At 42.9% G+C, this 18,965-nt stretch overlaps 1 protein-coding gene across 2 annotated transcripts in view; it reads left to right on the forward strand.

The window, feature by feature from the left end:
- arfgef1 (ADP-ribosylation factor guanine nucleotide-exchange factor 1 (brefeldin A-inhibited)) overlaps positions 1-18,965 on the forward strand; it is a 53,305-nt gene that overhangs the window by 19,807 nt on the left and 14,533 nt on the right. The window contains exons 3-18 of one of the 2 annotated variants that reach the window (XM_086306178.1): positions 1,106-1,262; positions 1,471-1,617; positions 3,128-3,307; positions 3,730-3,783; positions 5,765-6,122; positions 6,999-7,124; positions 7,712-7,959; positions 8,343-8,476; positions 12,038-12,272; positions 13,694-13,793; positions 14,085-14,224; positions 14,313-14,421; positions 16,616-16,817; positions 16,912-17,023; positions 18,433-18,638; positions 18,748-18,832. In XM_086306178.1, the coding sequence (XP_086162304.1) occupies positions 1,106-1,262; positions 1,471-1,617; positions 3,128-3,307; positions 3,730-3,783; positions 5,765-6,122; positions 6,999-7,124; positions 7,712-7,959; positions 8,343-8,476; positions 12,038-12,272; positions 13,694-13,793; positions 14,085-14,224; positions 14,313-14,421; positions 16,616-16,817; positions 16,912-17,023; positions 18,433-18,638; positions 18,748-18,832 (2,593 nt within the window). The remainder of the gene's footprint in view (positions 1-1,105; positions 1,263-1,470; positions 1,618-3,127; positions 3,308-3,729; positions 3,784-5,764; positions 6,123-6,998; positions 7,125-7,711; positions 7,960-8,342; positions 8,477-12,037; positions 12,273-13,693; positions 13,794-14,084; positions 14,225-14,312; positions 14,422-16,615; positions 16,818-16,911; positions 17,024-18,432; positions 18,639-18,747; positions 18,833-18,965) is intronic. The other variant, XM_086306179.1, reaches the window with a different exon arrangement.

Consider the following 18,965-nt stretch of genomic DNA (forward strand, 5'->3'; position numbering starts at 1 on the left):
GACAGAGTGGATGCTCTTGCTGAATCATAGCAAAGATCTTTTTAATCATTTTAATGTTGTTGTCCACAATGTTTTTGAAGAAGACTGTAAGCCTGGTAAACGGGTTCATGTTTTCCATTTTTATGCTCGATATTTGTAGCTCCTTCCCTGTCCAATCATCTTTAATTTGTGGTAATTAATACCCATTTCCTCGGCTGCTTTCAGACAACTTATATTATATTCCTTTCCAGCGCTCTAAGCGTTCTCCCTTCTTCTGCTCTTCTCTGAGCACCCTCATTTTCCTGGTGAATTCATGCTGCTTGATGCCTCCTTTTGTTTTTAACTGGCTCTGAATCCTTTTTTTCCCTCTTCTCTTCTTGTACAAGCGATCCGTCCTCGCTTCTTTCTCTGTCTCTGATTGTGCCCTTCTATGCTCGGCGTGGTCGTCCCTCTAAAAAAGAGCTGAACTCGTCCTTTTTCCGTTGCCAAGACATAAACAATGCAGCCCCCTCCACCGCTAGCCGTCTCCCTCCCTTTCTCTGTTCTTCTCCTCTTCCAGCTTGTGCAGTCTGGGTGTGGTGGTAGCGCTTAGGGATGCTGTAAAGACATGGCTGCTGAAAGCGATGGTCTATATTTTAAGGCTGTCTCCGGTCTTTTAAAAATTCCGAAAAAATAGCTGTGCAGTTACCAGTCGTGCAGGAGGAGATGCTTTATCAGCATGGACCCATGGCAAAGCTTGAATTACAAAACCTCTGGGATTACTACCCCAGGCACTACATTAAATTCAGTGTAATAAAATCTGTTCTTACTATTCATTTTCCCCCTCAGGAACAGGATAAAGCACAGGGTCTTCTTTGGTTTAGCTTGTTTGATGTCCTGCTTCAGCTGTGGAGCAAGCAGAGGTTGTTCTTTATAGTGAAGCACGCCATCCCCGGCGCTTTTTCGTGTTTGTTTCAGGCTTGGATGTCAACAAAAGTGTTAGTGTGTCATGTTGATTTTTATGCCCCGTTTCTTTTCTTGTGACTCCAGATGACAGACGGGACCGCGGAGCCACAGTGTTTATCTCACAGTCTCTGTCCCTTTCTTCCTCTTTTTTAAAATGTATTTATTTTCCTTCCCTCCCCAGTCCACCCGGTGGAGATGGCAAATCAGGTTCCAGCACTTTACCGCCAATCAAATCAAAGACCAACTTCATTGAAGCCGACAAGTACTTCTTGCCGTTTGAGCTGGCATGTCAATCCAAATGTCCCCGCATCGTCATCACCTCGCTCGACTGTTTACAGGTCAGTGGCGGGACAAGTCACACCGCAGGCCCCCGAATGCTTGCACGAGTGTTACTTTATGGCAGCGAACTGTGTGCTGGGCTCTGCCTTTACTGTATCTTTGGATGTCTTTGAAGAAAAATAAGTTCTTTTAATTCCATGCTACCAGGTCGTTTAGTTGTGTTTTTGCATATGTGTGTTTACGTCTGCATGTTCGTGTGACTTTTAGAAGCTGATAGCGTATGGCCACCTGACGGGCAGCGCCCCGGACAGCACGGCTCCGGGCAAGAAGCTCATCGACAGGATCATCGAGACCATCTGCGCTTGTTTTCAAGGACCTCAGACTGACGAGGGCGTGCAGCTACAGATTATTAAGGTGTGCTGCCGTCCCCCTCTTCTGACATATCGCAGCTTGTCGCAGACACGCTCAATACACACTTTAGAGAATTTAATTAGCCGACAGTCATTCCTTAAAAGACCACATCTGTGTCTTTATGTGGCTTTGATCTGCAGCAATCTTTAATAACACTTGCTGTTTGTGGCTGCAGCAGATAATCCTGCTGGACTGTTGAATAATACAATATTATTTTACCTTATTAATATGTATGTCATTTGAAAAACAATCTGTAATTATATTGTAAATACGATTACTTTTTCATTTTATCTCGGAGACTTACCTGACAAAGTCAGTGATAGTGGCAACTATTTAAGTTTTAATATTAGTTGTGAATCTGTTTTATATTTATTGTTAATAACTTGCTGTCCCTGCTTTGTGGTGTATTGTGTTGTTCTCCCGATAGACTATATAAAAATGGACAAAGCCACAGTGACTTTGGTTTTAAAGACTTCTACTTAGCTTCATGGCTGCTCCCCTTTTTTACACCTGTGAGTGACCCTATTTAGGTCTGTGGGCGGGGATTCCTCCCTCGTAGCTGTGAGGTTATGAGCTTATTTGAAGTTTGTGCATCAGAAAAAGTTCAATAAACTAGATTTTCTGACATACTTTTGTAGGGCTGTTCAATATAACGATATATATGGGATGACGATATACAAACGTCTATCGTTTTCTATTACGCTATCGTTTGTTTCGTGGTGTTGCAAAATAAACTGTTTACAGCAATATTTTTTCATCGTTTTGACGGTTACTGTAGTGACCTGTAGCTATATTAATTTCTTAAAGTTCTCTCGTTCTCTTATATTTAATATAACCACACTACAGACGGACAAGCGCCTGTTTTTACATGTTGTCGTTAGCAACAACGATGGTAAAACCATCGCGTGGCTCCGCTGTCCGCTTGTTTGTTTTCCACGTAAACCTTTCACAATAAAGCTCAAGATCCTGTTGAGACTTTTCAAAACAAACTGAATCATGTGATTGAGTATGCAGAGTTTTGACGGATGAGAAGCAAAAAAGAGCCGTCAGGTGCTAAAAAATAAACCTTAGACTCAAACGTTAGAACAGGCTTTTCCCCGCAGCACGGCGTGTAATAAATACTCACAAAGAAAACGGCGGCCGTTACAACCTTTGCCTAAAAATGTGTAGTTTCATGCATCGGTTAAAACATTCGTCTCCAGGTACACGACGCCCAGCTGGAAACACTTTACACAAGTCGAGCTGCCCGAGATTCACAGAATTTACAGAAGATTTTGTGATTTATATCGTTGTCAGGACGATAAATGTCTTATATCGGGATATGAGATTTTGGTCATATCGCACAGCCCTATACTTTTGAGAGATGTTTGCATTTAAGATTTCGAATGCTGAAACGTCCAGCTGTTCTTGACTGCATCAGTGTTTGGCTTTTGGTTTTTTGCGCAGCTGCGATTCTCGGCTTTTTCTCGTCCTGCGTCAGCAGTTAATGGTAGTTTTTGGTCTTTCCTTTCAGGCTCTCTTGACAGCGGTGACGTCTCAGCATATAGAAATCCACGAGGGTACTGTTCTGCAGGCCGTCCGCACCTGTTACAACATCTACCTGGCCAGCAAGAACCTCATCAATCAGACCACAGCCAAGGCCACGCTCACACAGATGCTCAACGTTATCTTCGCACGCATGGAGAACCAAGCAGTATGTTCGAAGCCTCTGTAAACACCGAATCGCACAGAATTCTGTTTATGTAGAGACACCATGGACAGCTCATCTTTGGAGCGGCTGTCTGAATCACTGATGCTGTCACTAATGCATAAAAGCCAGTGAAGCTAATATGAGTATTAAATAAATTATAGCGCTAGCCTAAACAAATCTATGCTGCAGTCAAATCTGGAGTCAGAGTGGATTGGAAATAATGTCTTTGCTTTCTGTGACTGGTTTACTCGAGCCACCAGATTTAATTAAAATCTGTTGTTTGCTTTGTGTCCAGAGGGACATTTTAGTTATTGCCTTCAGAAAAAAAGGCAAAAAAAGCTTGCTCTAATGTCATCTTTTTCTTTTTGAATGACACTTTTTCCCCCTTCCTCACCTGCCTCCCTCCTTTCCTTTTGGACACATAGCTTACAAATCACAGGCTATCTTGGTCTCTGGCCTCCAGAAAGCGTGACCGCCAGGTAAAGCGTGCAGGACTGCCGTGACATGCCTGATCCGACCTCTTCTAAACTCTTCTCTGTGCATCTGTGTTTGCGCATTAGAGCTTTTTTTTTTTTTTTTTTTCCTTCCCTCACTCATCCATCCATGCACTCATCCGTTCTCTCCTCCTTTTTGCTCCTGCACCGCACAGGAGCAGGTATGCTGTGCACTTCTTCCACCGTATGCTTGCTGTGGCTTCTGTTGACTTGCCCACAAATCATCTCGCTTTCCTCCCGCACCAGTTAACATTTTAGTTTACAGTCACACCTGGGCGCGGTAAACGCTGTACAAGCAGGTCAGCTGCGCCCGTCTCATTCCTGACGAGTTTTCTTATGCTTTGCTTCTTGAGAGGGCTTTCAGAACAATGAGCCATTGATACCGAGTCAGACGGAGAAATGCGAGGCAGGAGTCGGTAGACGAGGCAGACTTTGAGGCAGAGGCCTATTGTTGTGCCTGCCCAGTGCTGCTGCTGCTGCACAGGGAGATCCACTTTGTGTGTCTGTGTGTAGAAGTATTCTGCACGCTGTGATCACAGCTATCACACTATCCGACTGAGGTGGCATTTAAATAATGAGCTTAGTTTGTCTTCGCCCAAACCTCCCAGTCGAGGCGCCTTCGTCCTGTCCCGCTACCGTCACTCGTATTCAATACTAATCGTTTCATTCGCAATGCCGTGTCACTGAATCTATTCGATTACATTTAATGCGACAAGATCAGCAGTCTGGTTTAATTATCGAGAGTGTTGATTTGAGAGTAAGACGCAACGAGTTTAATGAGAGGAGTCAGTTTTTGGTTTGCTTTGTAATAGTCAAATGATTGAATGTAATAATACTGATAGTGTAATTGTGTCTTATGGCTAGTAATGGATACAGACAGGCTAATTCATTGAAACAAATTCATTTTGGCTCATTTGTTCTTCTAATTAAAGCTCTGAATTCGAAAGAGAGTCGCCGTAGCTCGAAAGATCACATTGTTTGGTAAATGTGTCACACTGTTTGTATTTTCATCTGTGACCCACGTCCCCCCTTCAAGCTGCTGCGCCTCTCCTCTTTGACTCTTGAGTCTGTCATTTGCCTTTTAACCTTTATTGTCGGCAAATCATCACACGCACGCTCAGATGGCAAAATGCACCGCTGGGTTCTTGTTCTTGCCGCTGCTCGTAGTTATTTTTTTTCCTCGTACGGATCGGTGTTTGCTGTCAAGCACTGAAGTGTTAAACTGGTTTTTTTTTTTCTTAAATATCTCTTTGTTTTCTCAGAAGCCTTTTCCAGGAGGCAATCAGCACAACTTTCACAAACATGTAATGTTTTTTTTAATAGATTATGAGCATGTGCAAATGATTTATGACCCACTTTTGGTCTGTGCCCTGCCCGGCTAAAGCATGGCAACACTTTGCGGCGCTCCCCGTCAGAAGCAGCGGTTGCACATGTCAGCTGTGACACATCAGCCGGGACAGCCGTTTTTCCACCAGAAATATTTTGCAGCACCGGCGGGTTAGAGTAGACCCCGTTGACACGGGCCAGCATGAACCGATTCCTCGAAGTTTGTCTGATTGCTGTTTTTTTTAATGGCATGTCTTTCTTCTCAGTGCGTGCATTTTCATACGCATCTCCATATGAACACACATCTGATGTATGCTGGCAAACTGTACTGCTTTTTTTTTTGTATACTACAACTACAATCTGTAGTCATCTTTTGTTCTCTGCTTTGACATCTGGGAGTGTTGTGGCTCAGTGAGTCTTCAGGGAATCTAGACAGGCTGATCAGACTTGTAATTGTTGATGAGTTTGTTTATATGCTTAACCTTTGCTTTTTTTTGTCCTCTGTGTGTCTGTGTGTTGCATGCGTCTGTCTTCTATGATGCTTTTGCTGTTCTTTGCATGCTTTGTCTGTCTATGTGTGCTTTGCTGTTTTGTTTTGTCTGTGTGTGCGTGTGTGTGTGGGCCCCACCCCTGCTTACAGCTGCAAGAAGCAAAACAGCTGGAGAGAGAGCGGCACAGGCAGCACTCCCCAGTCACTCAGCACACCGAGCCAGACTCCGCCCAGCACCAGACCCACATTCATTCGCCGGCGAAGGGTCCGACACGGGAGGCCAACGGGCCCCTCACCCCTCCGACTCCCAGCATCACCACCCCGTCCACCCCATCGACGCCCTCGACACCGGCCCCGGAGAGCAGCGGCAGGTCTGCCCTCAAAGAGCAGGAGGAGCAGAGGGAGCAGGAGGAGAAGGGAGAGAACCCAGACCCAGAAAACGGTTCAGAGTTCTGCGTGGCTGAAAGTGAACAAACCGAGGCAGACCAAGCCACTGCAGCGGCAGAAAGTAAGGCTGCACGCAGAGTTTCTTCCTTTTTTTCCATTTTCTCTTTCTCTGTCAGTAGACACGGACAATCACAAAATATCTCTTCCCTGATTATGAACCCATTATCTTGCTTTTTTGTTTTTTAAGTTTAATCTCTCCCTGTGCCACCATGTTTGGCCACTAAAAGCGATCAACTCTCTCACACCTAAGTGCTGTTTAACTGTCGCTTTAAATATATCAGGCACACGGCGTAACGTTCAAGAGCACGTGGCATGTCGTTTGAGTTGTATCAACTTGTCCAGAGTAAACAGCACCTTGAATGCAAACTGTAAAAGCCTCGTGCTTAAAATGCTTTGCAGTTTGGTGTAATAATTAAAAAGAAACTGCAAGAACCAGTGTTTTCTGTTGCAGATATTTGATACTACAGATAGTGTTGCAGAAGCTCCTTTAATGAGGGAACTACTGTAGAATCTGAAGAGGAGAATAAAAATGTTTTTTAGTGACATTGTAACTTTTTGCATGCTGGCCCCTTTTACTGCACTCCACACGCGGTTTTAAAAGATCTCTAAGCTATAATTTGGGTGCAGCAGCAAATCTACAACAAAATGACAGAAGAAGAAAAGAATCAAGGTGTCCAGACCTCAGCCTGACTCAAATGCTATGGTGAGACCTTCAGAGAACTGTGCATAAACAAATTCCTGCAAACCTCCAGAAACTGAAGCAATGTTGTTAAGAAGAGTGGGCCAAAATTCTTCCACAATAACATGAAAGACTAATAAAGCCATTTTTTCCAGCCTCTAGCTTTTCACGAGACTCTATACAGAACTTTCTTTTTCACAGGACTGCATGTACAACGTATCAAGGCGTACACTCAGACTTTACATGGTTTTTATTTAGGTGCAGCAGCCCAGAAGCATGCAGAGGCAGCTGAGGAGGAGGACAGGGAGACCCCAAACTATGAGGAGAAAGCCCAGGAAATAGTCCAAAGTATTCTGCAAGAGGTGGTCAATACTGTTGCAGGAGGTAAGATTTCTTTGTTGCTTGTTTGCTTAAATCGGTGTTTTATTTTTAAAGGCAGTGACTAATTGCGTCGTGAAAAAAGTGGCTGACTGAAGAATAAACCAGCAACCAGCTGCTCTTTATTGAGGCCAACTCCTGAAAGTAGATTTCAGTTTGCTGTCGGAGTAGGAGATCTTTAAATTCTCAAAAACCTGTGCAGATTTGCAGCCATTGTGCAAAGCTTACCCCAGACTTAGCGAGTTAGAAGAGTGTTATCTTATAATTTCTCCTCCCGACACTTCCGCGGCTCATTCGTGGAGGTGTATGGGAAAAGCAAAGAGCTCTTTCTTTGTGGGTAAAAGCTTAAAAACCTAAACAAATTCTTTGAGCACACAGAAGAATAGTTCTTTGCTTCGCTAACCTCAGATGAAAGATGGCGGTTATGTTCCAGAGCTGTCTTCTTTCTTTGTAATTCGTCAGGTCGTCAAACTAAGTCTAGAATGCTTTTCTCGTCATAAAAAACAAATTGTGTCCCTTTTGTAGATCATTTTAAGGTGTTTAAATATTACAGATTAGTGTATCACCCCTGTTGATTCAACTCCACCCTGCAGGCCACTGCCTGGACCCAGCAAACCTGTGCTCTGACACCAAGGAGTCTGGTGGCGAGGGGGAGCCAGCAGAGTCAGAGCCTGCAGAAGCGGCAACAGAGGGCACCCAGAGCTCCCTGGAGGATGAGGGCACTGTGGGTAGCGACAGCGAGCACGTCCATGCCAACGGCATCCCCGGCACACCTATTTCTGCCAGCTTCACCCCCTCCCTGCCTGATGACAGACTCTCCGTCTCATCCAACGACACTCAGGTACCAGGAAACGCAGCTTGCTTACTTTATGTCAAATTAACATCACCTGCAAATGATCAGAGCTTTGACTGTGAACCTTTATGTTACCCTATTTGAATCAAAAGCATGATGAAAGACATGTCACACACACTTTGAATACCTGTTTTGTTTTTTTAAATTAAGCTAAAATAGCTATTTTCTACAATTCTTATGTATTTACAATTTTTCCATTCAGCTGTATGTGACCAATTATGCAGGATTACACTCCTCAGTGATTGCTGTTAAAGAAATCTAATAGATTTGGAAGCTCATAATCACACAGTTTATGTTAAGCACTCAACAGGATATAAAGAGTGAAAGTGGCATTTTTTAAAAGTATTTTTGTTTCTCTGGTTTGTCTGCAGGAATCAGGAGCAGCACCGGGCCAGCCGCCAGGTGCTAAATTCTCCCACATCCTCCAGAAAGATGCCTTTCTTGTCTTTCGCTCGCTCTGCAAGCTGTCAATGAAACCGCTATCAGATGGGCCACCTGATCCGAAGTAAGGATACAAATTAAACATAATGACTGCTCTTGTGTGTTATTTGGTTCGTCTGTTTCTGGTTAATATTTTCGACTCCTTTGACTTATGCAAAAAAAAAGTGAGATAATTATGCTGTGTTAGGAGGGAAAGGTGTGATAGCAGCCTGATACTGAAATAATGCTGAGTTTTAGACACAGCAGTAAAAAATACATAAAATGACTTCTGTTTGGTTTCATGCCTGTGAAAACCCATCAAGCAGACTCTCTTAAATTATGTCAGAGGCATTTGAGGTTTCACTTGAAGTCAGGTTTAATAACTGAGGATCGGACGGCAAAGAGCTCCACCTCGGTCCACATAGCACCAAACCCCTCCTGTCGGTTGGATGACTGGGCCTTGTGGCACCGCACTTCCTAGGTGAGGTGTTTGGGGTCTGTCCTGCCAGGAAGAGACCTCAGGACAGAGCCAGCACACTTGAGAGATTATATCTCTGACTTGGGAGCGCGTTGGTGTCCCCCTGTAGACCTAAGAGGGGAGGTGGTCAGTTGGAGGAAGATCTTTGGGTCTTTGCTTCGACTTCTACTAATGAATGGATGGATGACTGAGTGATTAACTGTAAGACCTAACTGTAAAACATTTTTGCTGCTAAACAACTGAAATAATGAATTATCCAAATAGTTTTGGACTTACTTTCTATCAGTTCATTGCTGTATCCCAATCTTGATTACTTAGTTTGCAGTGGAGAAACATATTACTGACATTTAATGAGAAATAAATGAAATTTTTAATGTGGTTATCTAAAAGAATGTGGAAAATCAGTTTTATTTGGATGCTTTCCAGCTGACATTCTCCTTCAAAAACCTTTGTTTGTTAGTAAAATGAATTAGTGATGTATTGTGCTTCCAGTAAAGCCCCCAATGAAAAGCTTCGATTTTTATTTGGTTTCATCTTTGGGATAGACATGCACAAATGTGAGTCATGGTTTAAAATGAGGATCGCTCCCATGATAACTGCAGTGTTCTGATACATGATGATAAGGCAGACAATGAGCCATCACTCAGCATTTTCTGAATCACTTCCTGGTTTCATCCCATTTTAACTGCTTCCCTTTTTTTAACAGCAGAAAAGTATAATTAGATATGTGCCTTCATGTAATATTTCTTCTGACCCATCTCTGGTTTTCCAAAAAGGGCATGCGATTGGCTTGACCTGATGGCTATAGCTTTTGAGAAACTGGATTTCCCGCATCTGGTTTCTTTGTGAAACTCAATTCAGGCTCTGCTGGCTGGTTTGTTTACTGTTCCGTTTATTTAATCATCCGTCACTTTTATTTTACTTTAATCCGGTGAAATGAACTGCAATCTCAGTCCTTTGCTCAATAGCTTTTTAATGAAAATGTTGAAAATTCAAAAGAAAGAATGGTGTTTGTGCCCATTTGTGTGTGTGTGTGTGTCTAATGAAGGCCACGTCAGTTACCTCAGCACTGATGTGCCGTGTCAGTGCCAGACAGAAACCTTTTACCTTCCTAACAAGGCTGTTCTGCCTCATGAGTCACACTTTGTCACTCTGTCATGAGGGAGCACACAGGCGAAAGTGTGGCTTTATTATTATCATTATCACCATCAGAAACTACTTTATTTTATTGTTTTATAAATTTGAAGAAATACTTGATTTTTATTCTAGATTTGCTAACCACCAATGTGCTAACTACTCTTTTCTGGATATCCTAAGGGGGATAAACTTAAAATAAAGGCAGATGTAGTCTTTGGGTATGAAAAGGAGGCCAGCTGTCTTAACCCTGCGTTTTTCTTTCTTATTTTAATGCTTTTAGTGTTGTAGTTTTCTTGCATTGTACTAACATTGCATTTCTTTCTTCACAACAATCTGGTTGGCGATAAAGCAGTATGTTTTCCTTTGCTCCATATTTTTTGGCTATTGAAAGAGAAGTAGAGGCACCCTGTTGTTGTGCCACATAAATCCTAATTTGTCTGCTTGCCAGAGATGGAAGACATTGCACAGAAGCAGCCAAACCCAGAATATAAAGTAGCTGAAAGTGTGATTTTTGACTCGTTTCGTCCTGCTGCTGCAGGAAAACAGTTCAGACGGGCTGACGCTATACGCGCAGGGGCGTTTGATTTGGTTTCCCGAGCATTTCTTTGATGCTGTTGAAGTTTTTAACTCTCTGATGCAGAGATACAGCATGATTTAGTTTTACTGTGCGTTACACTTTTCCCACTTTGTGGAATAACTTTGCTTGAAGGACAGATCATGTCACTTATAGGTACTTTGTTTTAGTGAGATTTTTGTTTCTCTTTTGGTTGCCAAGAGCATTTTGTGACGAAAACTTTTCATGGTTAAAAGCCTTGGGCAGATGATTAGATACATTTTTTTGGTTGTTTTATCCAGCGCTGAGCGTTATTGCAGATTTGGATCTGTAAAATGCTATAGTACAGGGGTCTGCAACCCTGATCACTCGTGCCACAGCTGACACGTGAAGGGTTTAACTGATGGCACGACACGCGGTGAATTAATCTGAGAAGGAGCATTAAAAAATAAATGGCCGGGCCACCGGTGCACATCGCAAATTAGCTCGCATAGACACGTCAGTTGTTCTTCTTAATGACGGTATCTTAGCTAACAACCCCAACTACCAGATTCAACTTGTAATTGGATAAAAATAACGTAGCCTACCTGTGAGAGGGACGTGGCTAGCTGGCAGTTTTTTCAAGCGATGCTGAAATTTCCACATTCCGACACAAATGCTTCAGGAGCTGTCCGCTCAGCGCAGCATCAGCACCACGGAAATACACTGATACATCCATGGACTCGAGACAGGATTCACAATGCGTCTTCGGGACTTTCAGGTGTATGGACCAATGTTTTCTTTTCTGATCTAACCAGAAAGCTTTAGCGAGCAGCTGGATTTGTCTCTCTTTAACTGGCTGGACACAGAGGACATCGAAATGCAGCTGATTGAACTCAAAAGCTCGACTCTGTGGGGTCAAAGTTTGCAGAACTACGAACGCAGCTGGAATCCACAGCTGTGCGTGTTCATGGAGCTTGCATTTTCACCTGCTGGGCATCACTACCTGACAAGTTTAACTGTGTTAAGAACATTGCACAGGCCTTATTGACAGTATTTGGCTCTACATATCAAAATAGCTGATCTGCACTATGCCAACGTCTGTTTAGAAATATAGTTCTATAAAGTTGTTTTATATAGTGTGTAGCTGTTGATGTAGAGCATTATTAAATCTATTGCTAATGCAACGGTTGATATGGCACATTGACTTCTGAGGAAATTTTAGATGGCACTCATCATTAGAAAGGTTGCCGACCCCTGCTATAGAAGATGAAGCTTCACACATTGATATGTGCGCACAAACAAACCACTGCACAGGGTATTTTTTTGTGTTTTAATTCAAGCCCTCTTTTCTATTCAAAGGAGACAGTCAATTCATGATAACAAGCTTATGTTATTGTTGTGGATGAATTTAATTTTGTAACTTTCCGAAGGGGAATCAATTGTTCCCCTTGCTTTCATCAAAGATTTTAACTTCCTCTTTTCTGTCCTCGTCTCAGGTCCCACGAGTTGCGGTCGAAGGTCTTGTCCCTCCAGCTGCTGCTGTCCATCCTGCAAAACGCCGGGCCCATCTTTAAGACCAACGAGATGTTCATAAACGCCATCAAGCAGTACCTGTGTGTGGCTCTGTCCAAGAATGGGGTCTCCTCTGTGCCTGAGGTCTTCGAACTGTCTCTTTCCATTTTCCTCACTCTCCTTTCTCACTTCAAGACACACCTCAAGATGCAAATCGAGGTAAAGCATTTGCTTTAAGTTTGGACAAAAGCACTGGGTCTCCTACACAAGAGCTGTCGGCCATAGAAACCCATGCCGTGAAGCTCCCGGCACACAGTTTCTGTGCTGATGTTAATGCCAGAGGAGCTCTGCAGTTATTGAGTCAGCAGAGACTGCACTCGGGGACCTTTACATAGTCTGCCACTTCACGGCTGGGTTGCTGTGGTTCCTAAATGCTTTCATTTCCTTTCTGTTACGGCATCACAGTCGTATTCAGTTGTGTTTGTAAAGGCACACTGCATGGCTAACAGTAGGTGTGACCCAGTGCTTTTGTCCATATAGTTTATGAAAGTATTGACCATAAACTGTATATAAAAGATGATTGTGGTAACACAATTGGAAGCGTTAAGTCTGGTATTTCAGTTGTTGCCATCTTGATTATGTAAGTGACAGAAGAAGAGTTTTCAGTTGATATCTCCTTTCTTTGTTAGCAGGCTTCATCCATAGACCTCAGAGGTTCATCACAAAGACATGCAGCCCCTCTTATTTGGGGTCTTACTTACTATTAAACTTGTCTGACAATAATGCAGCTTACAACTGTATTAAAAATGCAAACATCTAGGAAGGCAGCGACCTGTGTCGGCACACTTAAATCCTTATTAGGTGTAAATGTGTGAGTAATAAAAGAAATCCTCCTTGTACATTACTGATGAAGGGAAAATTAGCTTTAGAGACCCAAGTCGTTTTGTGCCCGGCTACTTTTGGACTTTCAAAGAAGTGCCGTTTATAGCAAAAAGGTATCGACAGAAAGGATCGCCATAGAAAGCAGCAGTTTCTGCACTAACAGTCTCTGGAACGTAGTACAAAGAAATGTTTTGAACCCAGAAGTCATTCAATATTTTTCCCATGGTGAGTCAAGCTAGGATATTTTTCTCTCTTTTATTTTTACTTAGATGTGCAGGGAAAACCCGATGAACTACTTGGCTAGTTCATCAGCCAACTAGTTCATCTGGCACCTGGTTCACTTTGTAGGAAACACAGGAACAATTGAGGTGTTAAACGCCACATTTAAAAGAGAAAATAATTTTGATCGACTTGTTTTTACAGTGAAGAACTGTCAGTATATATGTGTATCTTTCATGTTTATATCTAGCATCTTTCAGTGGTAAGAGATATTGACGGGCTGTTACCATATCTGCTGTAACGTTCTTCCTCCTCTGCCTACAGTTTATTCTTCTGAGTCTAACTGTCGAACATTTGACATCCACCTGCTATATTTGTTGTATCCACTCGAGGGGAATCGTGTTTTGCTTCTGGAGGGTTGCGTGTGGGCTATCTCTTTTTTTTTTTTTTTTTTGGTTATGCAGGCAACTGAAGGTTGTTTTTACCTCTCCTTGTGTGTGTGATTCATGTTTACACTGTCACATGAACTCTCTCAACAGGTGTTCTTCAAGGAGATTTTCCTGTATATTCTTGAGACGTCCACAAGCTCCTATGACCACAAATGGATGGTTATACAAACCCTCACTAGAATATGTGCAGGTTGGCGTCTCTCTCTATTTTCACTTCTCTTTGTGTCATTTAGAAAATAGAAGTACTTTGATTGGGGCTTTAGATGTGGTGCAGATATATCTGCTAGTTGTCAAAAAAGTTTTTAGCTGTACAGAAATGCTGAATAATACCTCATATGAACTGCTTCTTTTTTCACGTGACTGTCGTAACAAAGTTGCAGTTTCATCTAATGATTAATTATTATCTTTATATGTATGCCTATTGATTCACCCTCCACATTTTCACTCCCAAACTCCATCTGGCTCCCATCTGTCCCATCAGACGCCCAGAGTGTGGTGGACATCTACGTGAACTATGACTGTGACTTGAATGCTGCTAACATATTTGAACGGCTGGTCAACGACCTCTCGAAAATTGCACAAGGTCGTGGAGGCCATGAGCTTGGGATAACCCCCCAGCAGGTGATTTTATTTATTTATTTAATTTAAAGTTATTATTGCTATTATTCACAATCTTGGGCTGAAAAAAACTGTTGGGATGCTTTTCTAGGAGCTGACCCTGAGAAAGAAAGGCCTTGAGTGTCTAGTGTCAATCCTGAAGTGTATGGTGGAGTGGAGTAAAGACCAATACGTCAACCCCAATTCCCAGACCAGCCTCGGTGAGACACTCGTGTCTTTTATCAAAACTGTCTGGCAGTCATCAGACCTGATCTGAATACAAGGCATAACCTTCCTCTTCATTGTTATTCTGCACACTGATCAGTGTTTGGCTGGTAGTTTGAAACAATCCAAGACAGGCTAGCTGTACACAGAACAATGTGTTACTGCAGGGGAGAGTGTAGTAATTCCTTAAAAATAACAGTGAAGACTGTTTGGTTAAATTGCAGAATACAGAACATATAACACGAATGAATACATCAGGACACAAGCCTGTAATATTACTGAAATCTTCAGAATGAGCTTTGAATGTATGACTAAAGCTTAAATAAAAGGAAGTGTTTGGGTACCTTAATTTTATTTTTTGCCTTGTAGCCTCCGTCTTTTTCAATCCTCCACCTAATGTAGGAAATATGATGCTAATTAAACACTGTTATGCTAATTAAGATTGCATATTTTTTTTATTTTATTTGCCAGATTTTTGATAAACACTCCTATTTCCAAAATGTAGACATTTCTAGCAATAATTTCATAATTCAGGCTTTTAAAGGTTTTTACTGGTTTGCGATAAAGCTCCATCAGCATAGTTGCAATCAGAGGCAGGGTGGACAGCTGGCATTCATCTGGGAGAGCTACAACTCTTAAGAAGAAATGCAAACGTTCATCAGCTCGGTTCCCACCGCTCGAAGCAGCGGGATAATGCCCAGAGGCTGGCGCAGACAGGCTAATCCAGGAGGTTTAATCCTGAAAAGAACGATACCTTAGGCCGAGCCATGATTGAGGCGGGGGGGGTGGACTGAAGATATCTTCAGTGTCAGACTGGCCCTTGGGTTTTCAGCACATCGGAGGATTTCTGTTGTTTGCTCAAACTAAGGAAGAGTACAGCTGCGTGAAAGCACTGGAAAGATATCCCAGAAGCCTTCTGGAGCAGCCCATGGGCTAGCCTCAGGCTGGGCTAACAGGGCTAACTAGCATAGGCAGCTGTGTTCGCTCACAGTGGCGCTATTTCTATTTCAAAACTTATGCCACCTCATTAGCAATCTAGCAGGAACTCATAGGTTAGTATTTGAATTTTGAATGTTACGTTTGCCGCCGAATTTCAGACAGAGAAGTTTTCACTGTTTTCTTTTATTTTACAATGTGGAATATGAATTGTGGTTACAAATAGAGTATAGCAGTACAATATATCACATCCCCTGTTTTTAAACTGTCCCTTGTCTCTCCTTGTGAACGACTTCAAAGCAAGAGCAGGTAACAGTAGAGCAGTATGGAGTGTTTGCTGGAACGTGTTTGTGTCGCTCGTTTTACACCCGTTGTGTCCGTAGGGAGTTTTGTACTAATGTTGGGTTACATAGCTTGTGTTTGAGAGTTTCCTGTTGCCCAGCTACACCCATAGATTTGTAACAAAAACCGTGTTTGAATTTAACCACAACTACTAATAGGTGAAAATGCTGCTGGTTGGTTTTGATGGAAACGTTATAAAGTAGTTCCCCGACGCACAGCTTGTGTTCCCCCATTGTTTTCCCTCCGTTCTGTAAGCCGGGGAGTGGACACAGAGTGCCAGCTCACATTACTGCGGCTTTGTCCTGAATGTTTTAAAGAGTTTCCGATAGGTAATCAGACTCCCTCCGTCTTACAGCGTGGACTCGCTCCAGCAGCAGCAGATCCCTGAGCTTACTCCAGCAGGCTTAAGAAACCAGCCTCTGTTGGTGTCTAAGTTCTTTCTGCTTTCCCTTTGACGACCTGGAGCTTTTCAGATAACCCACCTTTTATAATACCCCTCCCCTCCCTCCTGCCTTGCACCTGCTCCGACAGTGTGAATAAATGCGTGTTTCTGGAATTCATTAAGCTGCGATTGTGCACGGATTCGAGTAACGCTTGCATTCATACCCTCCCTGCCAACAACAACAAAAAATCATTAAGTAGACCTTGGGTTCATTTTCTTTGGTCCAGTTTTCCCCCTTTTAAATGACTGAAGTTTGTCTCCTGCAGTACTAGCTTTAAGTTAGCTGTTTTTTAAGCCTTGAGGCCATGCTTGTGCCAGAGTTTCAATTAAAGGCCTCGCTTCTATGATGTTTGCTGGGAGTTGCAACAATAGTCTTTTTTTTCTGTTATTATCATATATGTCCACTTATCTGTCGTCCCTTCTGCGTTGTCTTATCTGGTGTATTTTTTTCTTTCTTTTTTATTCCTCAGGCCAAGAGAAACCATCAGAACAAGAAAGCACAGAGTCCAAGGCTCCGGAGACCATAAACCGCTATGGGAGCATTAACTCTCTGGACTCCACAGCCTCGTCCGGTATCGGAAGCTACAGCACGCAGATGTCTGGTACTGACAACCCAGAGCAGTTTGAAGTGCTCAAGCAGCAAAAGGAGATCATCGAGCAGGGCATCGACCTGTAAGGGGTGCCGCTTTCACGGAGTAATCGTTTTATCCTCCGGATAACTGTGGCATTAGCTTCATTAAGTTGTCCTTCTCTGGATCTTCTATAGGTTTAACAAGAAACCAAAGAGAGGAATTCAGTACCTTCAGGAGCAAGGCATGCTGGGTACAACCCCCGAGGACCTTGCTCAGTTTTTGCACCAGGAGGAGAGGCTCGATTCGGTAAGAAGTCATGTGGTTCTTACTTTCAGCTAAAACAGAGTACAGATCTGCTTCTCTGCTCACACCACAACACAGATTTGGGTCCAGACTTTTGGCATGTTGAAGTGAGGAAGAACAAACCGCACAGTGATCTCAGAGCAGGTGTAACGTTTACAGCTTTATCCCAAGACCGGGTTAAGCGAATACGATACTCAGTCACCGACGGCTGATGGTGCCAGAGTTGTAAGTGCGGCTGTGGCACCAGAACAGTTGTTGTATGTGTCGGGGGGTGTTATTAAAAATAGCACAAATGAGATTTACTCAAGCGAAGTTATGGCAGGGAGGAAAATGGCTCATTCTAGTAGCATGGAGTGAGTTTCCCACACAAACATCTGGAGATCAGAATCGTTAACTAAAGCTGAGATATGAAATGAAGAAAGTCTAAGAATGTCTAATATTGTAAATATTGCAACAGATGACATATGAGATGGCGTGAAGGGACTGTTTTTCTTCTGTTGCCTGCATCCGCCCGTCAGAACAAGGGTGCAGCAAGCTAACGCTACAGCCTGTCCTATGAAGCAGGATGTGGCTAATCTATCTTAACTTCAGGATTAACCCTGAGTTTTCAGGACTATCAAGGTGGTTCAGGTCTTGCTGGGTTATATTGCCATGGTAACATGTTGCCAACCTAACCTGCTCTGGAAAATGATAGGTTTGAGATTAAAGATCAGCAGGTATGAAATCGCCTCTTACTGACCAATCAGTTGCCTAGAAAAATCCATTCCTGGAAAAAACCCCTGTGTGTGGAGAGCAAGAGGGTCTAACAATGAGGATCAGTGATAAATACAGTTTCTTACACATAACTTACCAGCTAACAGCACCACTTCCCTTTGATGTAAACATGCTAATCATATCCCAGCTAGATTGATAAAGCCTGGGTTACTTTATCATGTTCATGTCCCGATGTTAGGGTAAGTGGATCCATATAATGGAAAGATGTTGAACCTGTTTTGTGGTACAGAGCCCAGATCAGCTACAGTAGGATACTATTAAAGTCTACATCCTATCCTGCTGTCGCTAGCATGCGCCTGATGCAATTGGCATTTGTAGCCCAGTAGAAAAAAATGTTGTTTGCATAAAACTGGTAATACCCCACATGATTATTTCTGAAAAGAAATGTTGGTGCTGAGTTTGTCAAATGTATTTTTGGTGCTTCATGCATATTAAGAAATTTCCCAGAGAAAGACAAACTTTGGCACATTTATGGTCATTCCATCTCATTAGAAAAGAAATCTCATCTCAGAACTTCAATCTATTTCAGACACTCTCCCACACACGCAGTAGATAAGAACCAGCACAGACAAATGCTAAATATGTGTTTTACGTTGCGGCACGTTTCACATAGCCTCTGTTTTCTTTTGCTCTGTCAGACTCAAGTGGGAGAATTCCTCGGGGATAATGACCGTTTCAATAAAGAGGTGATGTACGCCTACGTGGATCAAATGGACTTCCAGGGCAAAGACTTTGTCTCTGCGCTGAGGATGTTCCTGGAGGGCTTTCGGCTGCCCGGAGAGGCCCAGAAAATCGACCGGCTCATGGAGAAATTTGCGGCGAGATATCTTGAATGCAACCAGGGGTGAGTTTATGACTCTGGAAATGCTTGCGTTTGGTTCTCTGTGGTCAGTAAACACAGTGCTGTTAAATTAATCTGCTCTCCTACCCTTGCTTTCCTGTCCCTTTCCCAGGCAAACGCTCTTTGCCAGCGCTGACACTGCGTATGTCCTTGCCTACTCAATCATTATGTTGACAACAGACCTTCACAGTCCACAGGTGAGCGCTCCGCCTCAGTGAGGCAACGGCCTTCGGGATGTGTTTAGACAGCAGTCCTTCCCTTAAATATCTGTTCAGCATAAATCACAGAAGTTAAATAAGCAGCTTTTGACCCGAATCCCTGTTGTTATCT

The sequence above is a fragment of the Aulonocara sp. 'chitande type north' Nkhata Bay genome, linkage group LG9, assembly GCF_057382095.1.
Source record: "Aulonocara sp. 'chitande type north' Nkhata Bay isolate Kocher_YH1m ecotype deep benthic linkage group LG9, A_spYH_male_GT1.1, whole genome shotgun sequence".
Classification (NCBI taxonomy): Eukaryota; Metazoa; Chordata; class Actinopteri; order Cichliformes; family Cichlidae; genus Aulonocara; species Aulonocara sp. 'chitande type north' Nkhata Bay.